This window comes from Actinia tenebrosa, unplaced genomic scaffold, assembly GCF_029948245.1.
Source record: "Actinia tenebrosa isolate PJP-AT-01 unplaced genomic scaffold, QUT_ActTen_1.0 PGA_scaffold17__23_contigs__length_9995812, whole genome shotgun sequence".
Classification (NCBI taxonomy): domain Eukaryota; kingdom Metazoa; phylum Cnidaria; class Anthozoa; order Actiniaria; family Actiniidae; genus Actinia; species Actinia tenebrosa.
This window is the reverse complement of record NW_028292577.1, coordinates 555,229-571,519: the sequence shown is the minus strand read 5'-3', so window position 1 is coordinate 571,519 and position 16,291 is coordinate 555,229. Positions and strand designations below refer to the sequence as shown.

Sequence of the window (16,291 nt, the reverse complement as noted above, 5' to 3'; positions counted from 1 at the left end):
GTGTTATTTCATGACACCAGTACTAACCGAGTTTCACCCCACGCCTGTTTGTTCTTTTAAAAGCTCCGCAGCCGTTCATTCGTTTTTGAGTCAACAACAAAATATCTCTGTTTGTTGATCAAGTCGAGCTCCATCGACTAGCATTATATTGGTGAATCGATGTTTCACCAGACTGTGGTGCCTCTTATATATGACCGGCGCTCTCTGGCGAGGCATTTATTACCAGAGAAATATATATTCATAAATAAAACTTGTCATGGATTTAATTATCTTACTTACCTATGACTGGTTCATTCGTAAGAATTTGATCAGACGTCTTTGGCTTTGAATTTCGCGGGATGCTTTGGACGAGTTGATTTTTTAAAACAAACACCACCCCAATCAAAACTGACAAAAAACAAACCATCTTACTAATAAAACTCGAAGATTATTCGTAAATTTACTAACCAAACGCTAAAACCCTTGAAGTTCAGATTTCAAGATATTCTTGTTAAAATAAAGGAAAAAAGTGAAACAAAACTTCGGATAAATAAACCATTACGGCACCGAATTTTTCATTATGTCAGGAGGTGTCTTTTTGCTTCTTCACCGAAAATAGGACACCTGTAACACGCTCATTTAATTCAATGAATCAAAGTCTCAGTTTACTAAACCAGTGTACCACTTTCACTCAGAAGATCTAAAAATTCTTACCTAAGATATTTTATGACTGATAATTTTTTTTCATTAAAAATCTTCGGCCAAAAATATATTCTTTCGCGATAATTAAAAGTTACATTGCGGACAATTTGATTTTGATCGATATAAAAACCAGCATGTCTAATTATTTCCCTACTAAGAAAATATAAAATAAGAATTTACAAACATTCGTTTTTTAAATCAATATATGGCAATGACACAGTGAGGTTATTATTTTCTTAACTTTCTACTGTTTCTACAATGAAACAATGAGTTCAATACACCGAGCTAGTGATAAAAAAAATCCTTTTTCCAAACAATTGGTTCAACGGATGATTAATTATTTCTAACATGCATTTTAAATAAATGACAAAAGAACTCGAAGTGTTAACAGTTCGAGGGTCCTCACTTTAAAGCTATACATCGAGTTCCTTGAATTTTTTTACGCGTTTCAACCGGAAGTTTTCTTTAGAAAAAGGCAAACTCGAGCGATAGCAAGAACGATGTTACTCAGTCAATTGGTCTTTTCCAGTTAATATATTGAAGTGCCTATCAAGCCTAAACGGGGATCTCTTTTTGAGTTCAAAGCCCTTATAAAATAAATGAGAATGGCCTTTCCTTTTTTTTTTTTTTTTTTTTTTTGAAATCTCTTTTCGTTGCCGAGATATTAAATATAGAAATCTATCATGAAGTGATGACGTAAAGCCAGGATCCTTGTAAAAAGTCACATTATCAAATAGAGAATATCTCAGTGAGAATTAGCTCAAAATGCCTTAATATTATGTTTGGTATAGTGCGCTATAACACCCAAACGTTTCAGTCATTTTGAGTTAATTCTTACAGAAGGTGAATGAACCTGGGTTGATGTTATCATCTCGCCAACGAGATATTCAATAAGAGCGTCAACCCAGGATCCTACCCGCTTGTAATAATTGAAAAACAGGTAGTTGCCAATATTTTATTAGCTTATAAAAGGTTCTATGAGTTTAACAAGGTCATCCCCAATCAAATATAATAATAATATGTACATACAAAAAAAATTGATACAGTTTCAGACCTATCTTTGCACAATGGCGGGTCAGAATTGGGAGATCTCCTCTTAGGGGGGAAGCTTGAATGATATATACATTACAAGCCCTGACCCTGATTTCTGATGTTGCTTTACTTAGTCGAGTGTTACGTTACTTAGCAACGGGAGACCGCAGAGTCAATAAGATTCACGTGATCATCACGTGTTGTTTCACGTGTTCAGTTGATGACAATCGTCGTAGTTTGTTTACTAAACAAGTCAAGATTGACTTTACTTTGGATTGCTGGGATAGAGTTCATGATATACACGTGGTTGTATCACGTGGTCGTAACACGTGTTGTATCACGTGCTTAGTTGATGACAATCGTTGTAGTTTGTTTACTAAACAAGTCAAGAGTGACGTTACTAAGGAATGCTGGAATGGAGTTCATTCTTCTTAGGTAAGTCTCGATGTGGTCTCGGACCTGAGACGAGAAGTCCGTCTCTAATAACATCATCTCTCCTTTGCTATTGCTCTGCATGAGTAAAGAATGAAAACAAGTGAGAATGAAATGAGAATAGAATGGGATAAGCGAAATATAGGAACGTTTGTCCCATAAGTAAAGTATTTACATCTTAGTTTCGGTAAAATTGCAGAGTGAGAATTTTACATCATAAAACTGCAGCGAAGAGGGAAAAAGCAAAGGATCGCAAAAGATTGAATTTAAAGTGTGCGACGTCTTGTGTCGGTGAGTGCTGCTTTAGTCATGAATACAAAATGGTGGATATTCCAGTAGACGTAGATCTAACAGACCGCCTAGCGAATCTATTGGATTAAGATTACTATAAGGAATGTAATGTAGAATAGAACTCATAAGCCGACAGGTAAACAAGGATTACATCTATGCAATAATATCGATATATCAGGCATTGTGTACCTAGAGAAATTTCAATTTGTCAAAGCAAGGCGTTGAACAAGAGAAACACTTGTATACGAAGAGATATCAACTGCAAGGGAAGTGTCCTTCGAGGTAGTGAAAGTTCATCCCAAGAAAAAGCTATTAAGGGCTGCACATTTTTGCTCACAACGTCATCGTCAACTTCAGGAAATTTGCGCGCAAAACGAATTCACGTTTGCAACGTTGGAAGTTTATTGGTGAGATGTCCTCAGGTCTGAGGAGTGTCTCAGATCACGTGTACATCTGTCGACTTCTTTAGTGTACTACTAAAGTACTTTTTTCGTACTTTTGTAGCAAGAAAACTTTAAAACTCTTCTGCGCACGACGTTACAAATGCCGCAAACAACAGTTTCACCGTGCGCCCGTGTCAAAGAGGGATTCAGCTATTTCGAACCAGGAGGCAGTAGCTACAAAAGGGTCGGTAAATGTATTACATTCATATTTAAATAATTTCAGCACAGAAGTTAATTTACCAGAAAAAGTGCAGAAAAAGTTTGGGAAAATTTCATATTATTTTGATGACCTTTCACTGATTTTATTCACCTAGCCCATAAAACAGTTGGGGGTAGGTATGAACCATGAAACAAAGTCTTTACCGACCTTTCTTGAAATAGCTATATAAATTGTTTTATAATGAAGTAGATGCCTTACCTCGAATAGCAAGTCATCGGAAGATCTCTCAGCATACATGGACTGTAGTCTGTATTGCTTGTCTCGCAGGACGTCTATCTTGTAACCGGTTAACGCATAACAAGCCTCGCGAAACTCTTGGATCTTTTTGGAAAATACCTTGAAAAAATCAATAGGAATTCTTTAGTACATCAAGAATGTGTACAACCAATCACGAAGGAAGTTGAATCTTAGAAATTAGTCCAATTAGAAAGCCCGTGATATATAGTATCGACAAATCAAACAGACCGATATATCTTAGCAGTAAGATCAATCAGAAAGTAGTTCATAACTTAAAACAATAATCAAAAATCGTTGTACATCTTAACCATTCTTTTTACCTCTTTCAGACGTTGGTTTCTTAGTTCTGAAGACGAGAGTTGCGCCTTGACTTCTGAGGAAGCAAGGAAACAATCCAAAATTAACAATAAAAATGGAATTCTTCATTAATTTTGTTCTTTCCATTTCCACTATTAGTTCCTGAAATAAATTTAAAGACTTAGTTCCCGAAAATCATATATATTGTATTTGGGTGCTTTCCATTTGCCAGGAAAAAACAGGAAAATCCGGTTGAAAAACAAATGGTATGTATCCTTCCGATCGCAAATTTAAGGAAAACTAGGTCTTCCGATTGAGGTAATCCACTTTTCCCGCTCTTTTTGGTTCACCGGTAGACGCGCGTACCATTTTTTGGAAGCAAACGTTTCCCGCTCTTTTCGGTTCTTTTGGTAGACGCGTGTACCATTTTTCGAGATTCAAAGTTTCCCGCTCTTTTCTTACCAATAGCGAATTAATTTTCAACCGGATGGATTGGTTTAAATAGTAAGGATGTCAATGGTAAGCACCTTTGTTTCCATTAGCTCGTGAATGTGTATTTTACGCATACAAATATCAAAGGGCGCAGCCGGAGTTTTGGACAAGGCGCGTCCCTGTGAGAAATGAAATGTAACATTCCGAATGCTACACACTACCCATAATGTATTGCTTACTCCAGCCAGTAACTGGCTGCTTTCTTAGGCTCGGATCTGGAGGTCCTAGAAAGCCTTAACCTTAAAGTTCATGGCACCTCTCTGAGACACCGACTAAACTGTACCTTCTACTTGCTTAGTTGTACTGGCACTTATCTCTGGACTGGTCTGTAGGCTATCAGCTGCTGTGCTACTAGAAGCCGGCAATTTCCCACCTTCCAGGGCTTGGATTTTCAGCCGAAGAGAATCATTTTCTTTGCGTAGTTTTTCTATTTCTTCGACTTTTTTCTGTCGAGCAAAACTCGTTGGGTTCATCGAGAAATGAAGGACCTTGGTCTTCGTAGGGTCGTAATATCCCTGTGGAAACAAGAAAAAGATTTTTTCTTATATTACATTTTATTGGTCACAGACAAACTTACTCAATTTTCTGGGTTTTTTTCTCCGTTCTTTTTTCCCTCCAAAAAAATTCCCATTTCCAAAGTTCTCGTAAAAATGTGTCATCACTTTCAAATGGCTTTTCTCTTAACCAATCCAAGAGCGAGGAAAAGAAGAACGCTCTTTAGCTTCCAATCACAATGCAGGTATTTGGAAGCCACTTGAGTGTCGCGTTGCCATGATACGCCTTCCACTTTGCGGTCAAAAGCGACGCAAAATATCAACATTTTCCATTGCATTTCTTTTTATTCTTTTCCCTTTTATTCTACCTGTATGTGCATTTGTTCTTTCCGTAGTTCATATATTTCCAGTTGTTCAGCAAGTTTCATATTTTCTTCTTTAAGTCGTTTTATTTCTGCTTTGGCTTCGTTATCTGTGGCGGTTGATACAGTCGACCTGCTGGCACATTTTGATTTCTCCTCCTTTAACTGTCTTTCCAACTGAATAAAATTAACGACAAAATCATTCAACAGTTGTTCGAAATATTGCAATTACATTTGTTTCCTTTTGTTCACTGTTAAGATAAATGTCATCCCATTTCAGACCACGTGTCATTCCCTTGAGAAACGATTCGTTGTTTCAGTTGTATCCATATTCATGTGTCTTCTTATGCACAACCGTTAAACAAAGAACTAATACTCTAGAGAATGACATGTGGTCTGAGATGGGCAAAACATTACGCTCAAGGAAAAGAGGACTATAACACCATAGTACAATTGTTAAACAAAAAAATGAGCTTAAGGGGATGACACATGGTCTGAAATGGAAAAACATTGTGCCCACGGTAAATAGGTCAATTAGTATTGGAAAAGCAGTATTATCGGATTGTGCGAAATGAACGTGCAAAGGCAGTCAAGTCTGCCACTAACCTCTAAGATTATCGTCTTTTGAGAAGCAAGCTGATCCTTTGCTTGACTTATTTCACTCTAAAATGCAATGAAGATGTTATATAATGTAATGTTAGCCCATATCATATCTATCATCATCAATATTATCACCATCACTGTCATTTTTATTTTTCTCATTTACTGCCATCATGATGCTCATTGTTATAAATATTAACAAACTGGTTTGTCATCATCATCATCGCCGTCATCATTATCGTCATCACAATCACCATCGTCATTCTCATTATCATCACCATACTCGTCATTATCACCATCATACAACACCATTGTCATCATCATCATTATCATCATTATTATCATAATCACCATCATTGTCATCACCATCATCAGTCATCATCACCATTATTATCATAATCACCATCATTGTCATCACCATCATCAGTCATCATCACCATTATTATCATAATCGCCATCATTTATCACAATCATCATCACCATTAGTCATCATCGCTGTTACCATCATAATCATCATCAGTATTTATTCATTATTTAATTAATATCAATGTCTTTTTCAAATAGCATGTCTGCATGAGATGGAATACCAAAATAAAATACATATAAAAAGATGCATACTTCAACGGCTTCAACATGTTTGCTATAAGAAGCCAGTCTTTCCTCTGCCTATAAAATAAATAACAATATTTATACATGTACATTATATTTTCATATTTATTTATTTATTTCATTGGCCCACAAGATGATGGTAGACAGATCACTAACAATGAGGGAAGAGAAACGAGGTTCTGTAAAAACAAAAGACCACCGAGCTACGATTTAGATTCTTTTGACTAGAATATTCTAGGTGAACTATTACACCTTATTTCATCACTATGAAACCAAGTCATCCCCAGACAGCTGGGTTCTTTGCTTCTGTCAATCAAACTGTCTAGGTTAGTAATTTTGATTGACAGAAGCAAAAATTCCAGATGTGTTGCACTAGCTTGCACTGAGTTGGTCTCACAATTATAAAAATGGGTGCAAATGAAATTTGTACCCCATTTTCTTCAATGTTACCTCCTGCACACGATCCCGCAGCTGTGAGTCATAGTTTGCAGACAAGTTGTTATCAAACACATTGAGGATACGACGGAAGCCATCTCTTTCCTGGTGGAAAATAAACCATAATTACAAGAAGAACTCAGGAATGGGATTGCATGTGACTAAGATGTCTTGAATGAATTGGATGTGACTGGAATGGATTGGATGGGACTGGAATGGATTGGAAGGCACTGGAATGGATTGGAAGGCACTGGAATGGATCGGAAGGGATTGGAATGGATCGGAAGGGATTGCAATGGCTTGGAAGGGATTGCAATGGCTTGGAAAGGACTGAAATGGATTGGAGGGCACTGGAATGGATTGGAAGGCACTGGAATGGATTGGAAGGCACTGGAATGGATTGGAAGGCACTGGAATGGATTGGAAGGCACTGGAATGGATTGGAAGGCACTGGAATGGATTGGAAGGCACTGGAATGGATTGGAAGGCACTGGAATGGATTGGAAGGCACTGGAATGGATTGGAAGGCACTGGAATGGATTGGAAGGCACTGGAATGGATTGGAAGGCACTGGAATGGATTGGAAGGCACTGGATGGATTGGAAGGCACTGGAATGGATTGGAAGGCACTGGAATGGATTGGAAGGCACTGGAATGGATTGGAAGGCACTGGAATGGATTGGAAGGCACTGGAATGAATTGGAAGGCACTGGAATGGATTGGAAGGCACTAGAATGGATTGGAAGGCACTTGAATGGATTGGAAGGCACTAGAATGGATTGGAAGGCACTTGAATGGATTGGAAGGCACTGGAATGGATTGGAAGGCACTGGAATGGATTGGAAGGCACTAGAATGGATTGGAAGGCACTAGAATGGATTGGAAGGCACTGGAATGGATTGGAAGGCACTGGAATGGATTGGAAGGCACTGGAATGGATTGGAAGGGATTGGAATGGATTGGAAGGCACTGGAATGGATTGGAAGGCACTGGAATGGATTGGAAGGGATTGGAATGGATTGGAAGGCACTAGAATGGATTGGGCGTTGGATTGAATCATTGGCATTATTCTAAAGAAATGAATGAAAAACTGATTTGACTGGAGTTAGGAATGGTTTAAATCAAGTTAAATCAATGGCTTACTCACAGCAGTAATAAGAACCAAGCGCCTTTGCAATCTTTGGTAAAGTTCTTTGTGCTTAGATTCACTTGCCTAATAAAAAGTGATGATTGTTAACAAGGTTAGCATCTTGACTGCAACCAAAGTTTACATGTATGCATTTGTCAAACAGGCAGATTAGATGGACCAACAGGACAGACACATACACAGAGACCAAGAGAGAACAAACAGACAAGAAAAGCACAGACAAATAAAAATGACTAAATCAACTTTGTTTATAGAGGATGGCACTTTAAATCAACTGATAAACTCGTAGGCTCTATTTAATATAAGTAGTTGATTAGAGAAGGGATCACCATTAACGTGATATCTGAGCCACTTGGAAGTCTAACCATTTGCAGATGTAATTATAAAGGTAGCACCTTCTTCTCAGTTATTTAAAAGACCCTGAGTGTTGGTCCGATCTAGGCTTGAACCACGACCTCAGGCATAACAGACCGACACTCTTACCAAATGAACTAACCAGGTGGCAGTCCAAAATAGACTTAATAAGATAATACGAAACCATTCCTTTTGCAGAGCAAGCGGGTTCAAATATATGTGACACGTGACCGATTCCAACTATTTTCTTTGAAGAGTTTTTCCCTGTCTACAAACCTGTAATATATTCAGTTCCTTTAGTGCAGCAGACAACTCAGTTTCTGCCTTTTGACGAGCAGCTTCATGAATCTGTGAACTACAAATAGAGAACAAGAAAAATAAATGGATATATAGAAGGATAACAGGGTGGATGAGTGGAAGGATGGGTGAATAGGGGTGTGGATGTGTGGGTGGATGGATGGGATAGATAACTGGGTGAATGAGTGGAAGGATGGATAAATAGGGGTGTGGATGTGTGGATGTGTGGATGGGTGGATGGATAGAAGGGTAGCTGGGTGGATGAGTGGAAGGAATGATGAATACTGGTGTGGATGTGTGGGTGGGTGGATAGATGGGATGGATAGATGGCTGTTTGGTTTGGCTCAGATGAATAAAATTGAATAGATTGAATGATGGAAGGGTGCATGGATGTATAGGAAAACAAATGAATGAATGGGATAGATTGTATGAGCGAATGAATGAATGAATGTGTTATGAATGTGTTATGAATGTGTTATTGATAAATGACTGGATGAGATGGGCAAGATGGATGAATGCCAGGATGGATGAATAGGTAGATGGGTGAATGAAGGAGTGAGAGAAATGGATGGGATGGGTTTGATGGGTGAATGAATGGGATGAATGGATGAATGAAAGAATGCCAGGATGGATGAATGAATGGGCGAATGAATACAGGGTAAGTGGACAGATGACTGGATGGGATTAGTTTGATGGATTGGTGCCAGGCTGAATGGAGGGATGGCAATGAATGTTCATCACCATAATTTTGGAACTTAACAAAGAGTAAGTAAATATTTTAAATAAAGAAACAAAACAACTTTTACCTTGATTTCAGATCACTCTGCTGCTCTAACAACACCACTTGACTTTTTTGTAGTTTTGCTATCTCATGGGTCAACTGAACAGGTGATGCTGTCTTGGTGTTACCTGACGCATCTTCTACCTCCCAATGCTTTATTCTCTTCTTTAGATCCTTTACATAACATGTGTATTACATAGGTACATTAGAAATATTAGGTTTAGTCCCAGTGCAGCTCAATGTCCCCAAATTATGTGTGAGAGGTTCTTTTCTTTGATAATCATGGTCCCGACCTCATTCTAGAAGGACTCCACCTTGGTATGCATGGTCCCACCTCAGCATAGAAGGTCTCCACCTTGGTATGGAAGGTCCCCACCTCAGTATAGAAGGTTTCCACCTTGGTATGCATGGTCCCCACCTTGGTATAGATGGTCCCCACCTCAGCATAGAAGGTCCCCACCTTCGTATAGATGGTCCCCACCTTGGTATGCATGGTCCCCACCTCAGCATAGAAGGTCCCCACCTTCGTATAGATGGTCCCCATCTCAGCATAGAAGGTCCCCACCTTCGTATAGATGGTCCCCACCTCAGCATAGAAGGTCTCCACCTTGGTATGGATGGTCCCCACCTCAGTATAGAAGGTTTCCACCTTGGTATGCATGGTTCCCACCTCAGTATAGAAGGTCTTTACTTTTGATATTTATGGTCCCCAACCCTTTCAGTAAATGGTTTACTGGGTAAACAAGTCTGGTAAACAAAGAGAACATGTGACATACTTCATTTTCAAATTCCAAGATAGACAGATCTTTAATTCTCTCCTCAGCTCTCTTCAGCTTGGCAGCCATGCTGTCTCTCTGTTCTTTCAACAACAGGTTACTTTCATTTGTTTCTCTGTAATATCTGTTGTCTTCTTCAAGCTTTAAGTTCTGCTTTTCTAGTTCACGGTATCTACTTAGCTGACTCTGCATTGTCATGGCAATGCTTGCGGCATCTTCTTGCCTGGACAGTTGCTGTTCTAATTCCTATTCATAAAAACATTCTTTGATTTTTGATTTTCAGTGATTTTAAACTTATTGTTTTCTTTTCTATTTCATTATGTGTCTAATAATCTTCAATGATATTGTTCAGGATTTCTTTAATTTTACCTCCATTTCCTATTTATGAAAGTATTTCTCATATTCTCAGTGAATAAAGTGTTCTAGTGTTTCAGTGGTGTTTAACACTGGCTATATCAATTATGAATTATCCTTTTTGTATCTACACATACCATGTAAATAGAAAAATGTATCATCTACCTAATCGCTATTACAATTTAAATCTATGTACTAAGTAGCTACCTATCTAGTCTAACTTTTAAGTTATCATAGGCAGCTTGTACTTTTATGTATGTCATATTTCTCACAAATGTAAATATTTAAATATTGTTTTTTATTATATGACCGTGAATCTTAGAGCCTGGACACTAGCAAATCGAGCAATCTGATTGGATGGATAGATCCCATCGCGGACTGGTCTAGATTCTCCGGTATTAACCGGTCCGATCGCATATTGATCTTACGGCGAAAACATTTTGTCCTTTTTAAATGAAAAGTGGTCATATAATAAAACTCTTATCAACCGAGCTTGGTCAGTCTGTAAGGGATAATCTTGACCTCGGTCGGGTACAGACCTCGGTCAAGATTATCCCGTACAGACCTCCCGCTCGGTTAATAAGATCTAAATATTAATAAGTACTGAATAAAATATTGATCGATTGATTGATTAATATTAATGCGTATCCATAAAAGAAATAACAAGCTTGCCTGCTGTGCGGTGTGCAGTATCATAAAGCACACAGTGACGTGATTAGCAGAACACTCAAGAAGTGTTGTGAGAGAAACACTACACTATCATTGTGCCTCTCCTAACTCTTTTCTTTCTGCCAACCCATAAGCTTTATAACCACAAACAGTAGATGAATGTATTTTCTATTTCTTCAGTGAATAAAACTTGAATTTGATGCTTCACATTTAGCCTAGGGGCATTTCCCATTTCAGACCCTGTGTCATTCCCTTGGGTATATAAAATAAATTGAAGGCTAGTATCCTCGACATTTTGACGCCCTCATCAAGAAACAAACACCTTATTAGTATATAGATACTTTTTTTTTTCCTGGTCTGGTATCCTAAAAAATCGTGCATATTGATTGGCCATTTGAGCAGGCGGTTTTTTGTCAGTATCTGCCTGCAGTCGCGGTCTGGATAGGGAAAAACTGTGCCCTCGGTCTTGGTATATTCAAGACCTCGGGCACAGTTACTCCCTGTCTGGCCCACCTGGCCAGTAATTAGCATATATTTGTTTGAGTTGAATCCATTTCTACGTGTCTTTTCATGTGCAACTGTTAAACAAAGAACTAATACTCTAGGGAATGACATGTGGTCTGGAGTGGGCAAAACATTACGCTTAAGGTAAAGAGGTCTATAACACCACATTCCTTACCTTAACCCTGAGAGTGGCATTTCTTGCTGTGTTCCTCAACTCTTCTATTTCAACTACTTGTTTTGAAGCTTCACTATAACGTCTAAAAATGTAAACAGTCATGATAGTGAATCTCAAGATATATACAGTCTACTACTGCTAATACAGGGTCTACCCTTTTTTGTGTCCCTAATAGCCTGAGTTCATTTGCAAGAGGTAAAGGAAAGGCCATCCTATAAAATGGGAAAATCTCATGCAAGAACTAGAAAGATATTTTTATGGAGCTACATTTTTTGGGAATCAAGGGTGGCATAGTCCTTGTGAAATCGTCTCTCATGTTTGATTCCTGGACTTGGCATCAAATGTGAGTAGAATTTGTTAAGTCTCTCCCTTGATTGGAGGGTTTTTCTCTAGTTTCTCTCTCCTTAACCCTTTCACTACTAGAGCAGCCAAAAACCGCCAACCAGAAAGGCTACATTTTTCCTAGAGTGCATAAAGCAGCCAGTGGAAAGACATTTTTGCTTTTCAAATACCCATCCCCTAAGACATTTATGTGTTGAAACATGTGGGATATTGTTTTTTGGACCATTAACCAATCGGATTTCATGAATTGCTTTGATGTGTTATAAGGCCCCAATATCTACTGAGCATGTGTTTTTCATTTTGATATTGAGAAATAAAAAACACCCTAATTATGTTCCAGGAAGAGCCTGTGTTGGAACCTTTTAGACTCTAGTAGTGAAAGGGTTACACCCTGATCTACTAATTTGCAATTCAATCTGTGAATTCCCCTCTTCTGACTTGACCCAGAGGTTGTTTCAAGGCTCAATAACTTTTTTTTTTCAATCCATAAGAAAAATAAATAAAATGTTAAACCCAGGAAAATACCTCTTGAAGGTTTCCAGCTTGGCTTCTGATTCATCAAGTTTGTTTTGAATTATAATATTTTCAGCCTCTTGTCTGCAAATTGAACAAATATCCAAAGTTGACATACAAGCAATTAAAACAACATTGCATTATAAAATAACTGCTCTAAAACTTGTGTTCTGATCAGTTGGGAGCACATGCTTTATGAGAGCACACAGCACGCTCACATACTTTCAGTTTCAACATTCTCGTAATTTGTATTTTTTAAAAGAAAAAAAAACTTGCTTGCTGTGCTGTGTGCAGTCATAAAGCACTTGGGAAAAGGCAGATCACTCCAGAAGTGTCAAGAAGCACTCCGCTACGTGTCGTCCTTCTCCTAACACTTCTTTTGTGTTCTGCCAACCCCGGCGTGCTTTATAACTGCACACATAACGCACACACATTTTCCATTTCTTCATGTGACATTGGTTGCAGCAGTGTTCATGGAAAGAGAAAATGTACAACAAACTTTTCATAAGAGTTCCTGAAACACCCTGAGCAACACAAAATTTCTGGACCAGCACTCTTTTCATTTCTGTAAAGTACTTTTCATTGGAGAATCAAGAGTGGTGAAGCAGTAGGGCACTCTCCTCTCACCTCTGAAGTCTCAGGCTGGATTCCCAGACTCTGCACTCAAACTACTAAATTGCAAATATTCAACCTTACTACTTCATGTAAGACTACATGAAATGGCACTATTCTATTATAAAGTTTAAGGTTAGGTTTTTTTTGAGTTTGGGTTATGGTTAGGGTTTGGGTTAGGTTTTTCAGGACATTATAATCAATAATCAATAATTGAATAGTGTCATTATGTGTAGTCTTACATGAAGTACATGTACTAACCCAAGTCAATCTGTGAGATAGCTGTGTTCAGACTTTGTTCAGATATTGTTGATGGCCTATGCCCCACAAGGGATGTACAGACTTAGGAGGAGGACAAGGAGGACGAGGACAGGAGGACGAGGAAGAGAAGGAGAGGTCATTTCAGGGTATTAATAAATTTTGCAGGTTTATACATAATATTAATTGATACTAAAAATCCTTTTCTAAATATTCTTGACTGACATTAACACCTGGTTTCAGTTTGAGGTTGGACAGGATGTTTTTATGTATTCGTTACATAATTTATTTTGACTAAATTCAACCAGGAACCATTTGCCACCAGCATAAATTTGTCTTACCTTGTGAGTGCATTGCGCAGGTCTAGTTGTTTTCGGCCATTATCTTCTTTAACCTGAAAAAAGTATTTACTGTCTATTGTAAAATGACTGATTTCTGATTGGTTGGCTGTCTATTGTAAAATGACTGATTTCTGATTGGTTGTGAGTGAGCTATTTGAGACCACATACTATGCAATGCATCACACTTTGTATTCCTTCTTCTTATCCAAAATAATGGCTACCATAATCCTGGTTATATGCCCTGGGCTTATAATCATTTGTAAGGGTTTTTTGGGCTTATTACTGGGAGGGCTTATATGGCTTATATTCAGGGGATCTTATAACCAAGAGGAAATGACTAACTAGGATAAAGAGTAAACTTTTTTTTCTTTCTGTTACATGTATCTTTCCAGTCAATCTTTTATGTGCATCAACAAAATAGAGATTACTACATGTTGAGAGCTTGATATCATTTTTATTCATGAGTTTCCATATGATATTGTGAACAAGCAAGTCTGCGAGCGAGTAAGTAATATCTTATGGAAAACGAGCAAATAAAAACGATATCAAGCTCTTAACGTGTCATAATTTCACACTGATATCGACCCTAAAAGTGTAATGAATAAGATAACTCAAACACCAAAGGTGGGCTTATAACCAGGAGGGGAAGGGGGGCTCATAACTGGAAGTATAATTGCATTAGCGGATATGGACTTATAACAGGGAGGACTCATGACCTAGGGGAGGGGGGAGTTAATTATAACATAGCCACAATATATTGTGCGCTCTGATTGGTTCATTAGCACATCCAAAATGGATGGTGCACACTGACATGATTGAGTAGCACACAAATTTTAATGAAGATTAAAAACAAAGAACAAAATTTGAATTTTTTTTCATCAGCAAATTTTTGTCACGGTTCAATCTCGTACCCAGAGCCCTTATTTCTACTGCGCATGCTCGACGAAATAATTGGGCTCTGGAAAACTCCAAACCGGAAGACCCAGATTCTGGGTTTCTCGTACATGCACATTATGACAGACTAGGTAAATTCAAAATGGTGGACGATGTTCAACGAGCATGTGGATTTGCGCTTGGAAAATTAGGTTTTGAAGATGGTTTTCAGTTAAATTAACTACGAAAATATCTATTGGATGGACATCAATACAATTTCCATTACAAAACCGGCAAAACTTTGAAAAATCCGGCCCTACAGGCTTTTTTGGTGTACTCAATTCGAGACGCCATCCTTGTTTATTTTCCCTAGTACTGTAATTTTTACTTCCGGTATCTTTCTTTGTTCTCGCGAACCAATCACAGCACAGGAAATATTGGAGTTTTCCAGAGCCCAATTATTTCGTCGAGTATGCGCAGTAAGAAATAAGGGCTCTGGGTACGAGATTGGTCATGGTTTTGCTATGCTATTAAAGCTGTGGTCAATACTTAGTTATGCGTACAATGTAAATCTAGTTCTGGATGCACTTGGGAGGTTGCTTAAGCACTCAAGAAGCTAGAGTTGCACTGAGCTAGGCCTTATGTGACTCTTACACCTCTTTCTTCCTTAGCAACCTCCAGAGTGCATCCAGAACTGGATAGACGCATGCCGATCCCTGTGCCAAGTGCCATATAACTGCACACTGCACATCCATTCATGTCATGCGATTTAACTCTGTGGTTGGTCCATGCTGGGGCACAGACAAAGTTCAATAACATAGTGTCCAGGCTAGTGTCCAGGCTCTAAGATTCACGGTCATATAATAAAGACTATGTATAGACCTACAAAACTTTAATTAATTTGAACAATTTTGTTATCAAACTTTTCCCCAAATACATGGTATGCATTGAATATGCACTCTAATGAGATATTACACCTTATAATACAAGAATATTAAGTTTACAAACCTCCTCTATTTCTGAACTTAGCTTTAGTTTTTCCCTCTGCAAATTCTGAATCTTCTTATCAGCTTTGTTCTTGTAAAACTCATACTCTTTTTTGATGTCACTGAGCTGTTCCTTAGCCTGCTTCTCTTGATCCAAAGCATACTGCACGCTCTTCATCAAATCCTCCATCTTCTCAGACTTCTTATTCAGTTCTTGTCGCTGGATCTCACACTCCATGTCTTGCTCTACCCGAGCTCTCTTTCTCGAAGATTCCATTGAATACAACTGGCTCTCAAGATGAGCTACCTTACTATGACTTTTAATAATCTCCACATCTTTCTCACGGTCTTTCTCAGTCACTACACTACTGCTTTGTGATCGGGCTAGACTTCTGGAGGGTTTCTGGTAAGTTATTGTCTTTGTTGCTCTTCTTGTAGGTCGTATCTGTTCTGTATCATCATCAAATGTCAAACGCAACTTTGGATCCGCAATTCCACTCACTTCAGAATCAGTTAAAAACTGATCAAACTCTCCCATTATCCTAACAACTGCCGTACTATCATCTGGAGTCCTTAAGAAATTCATATCCACGTCCTTAAAGTCGAAAAATAGGTTTTAAAATGTAGAATTTTGGGCGGCAAGAATCAAATGCTTTTAGCAAAACATCCCGCCATTTTGAATTT

General features: G+C 38.3%; 1 protein-coding gene across 1 annotated transcript; it reads right to left on the bottom strand.

Moving 5' to 3' along the window:
- Positions 1–1,622: 1,622 nt before the first annotated feature.
- Positions 1,623–16,283, bottom strand: LOC116292683 (mitotic spindle assembly checkpoint protein MAD1). The gene is made up of 16 exons (XM_031700038.2): positions 15,630–16,283; positions 13,749–13,801; positions 12,550–12,621; positions 11,683–11,764; positions 9,981–10,226; positions 9,230–9,378; positions 8,403–8,481; positions 7,773–7,838; positions 6,641–6,730; positions 6,200–6,247; positions 5,588–5,644; positions 4,988–5,158; positions 4,409–4,640; positions 3,657–3,709; positions 3,298–3,435; positions 1,623–2,223 (listed from the first exon to the last, which is right to left on the bottom strand). Exons 1-16 carry the CDS (start codon positions 16,191–16,193, stop codon positions 2,059–2,061), a joined length of 2,265 nt encoding a protein of 754 aa, XP_031555898.2. The 5' UTR covers positions 16,194–16,283; the 3' UTR covers positions 1,623–2,058.
- Between the last annotated feature and the right edge of the window lie 8 nt (positions 16,284–16,291).

Bases quoted from the DNA above. Each gene is read 5' to 3' on its own strand.
- LOC116292683 (XM_031700038.2), bottom strand. From the start codon at position 16,193: ATGAATTTCTTAAGGACTCCAGATGATAGTACGGCAGTTGTTAGGATA. The intron at 5,645-6,199 runs GTATGCATCTTT...ATTGCATTTTAG, and splicing joins AACATGTTGAAGCCGTTGAA to AGTGAAATAAGTCAAGCAAA. The intron at 5,159-5,587 runs GTTAGTGGCAGA...AATTTTATTCAG, and splicing joins AAAAGACGATAATCTTAGAG to TTGGAAAGACAGTTAAAGGA.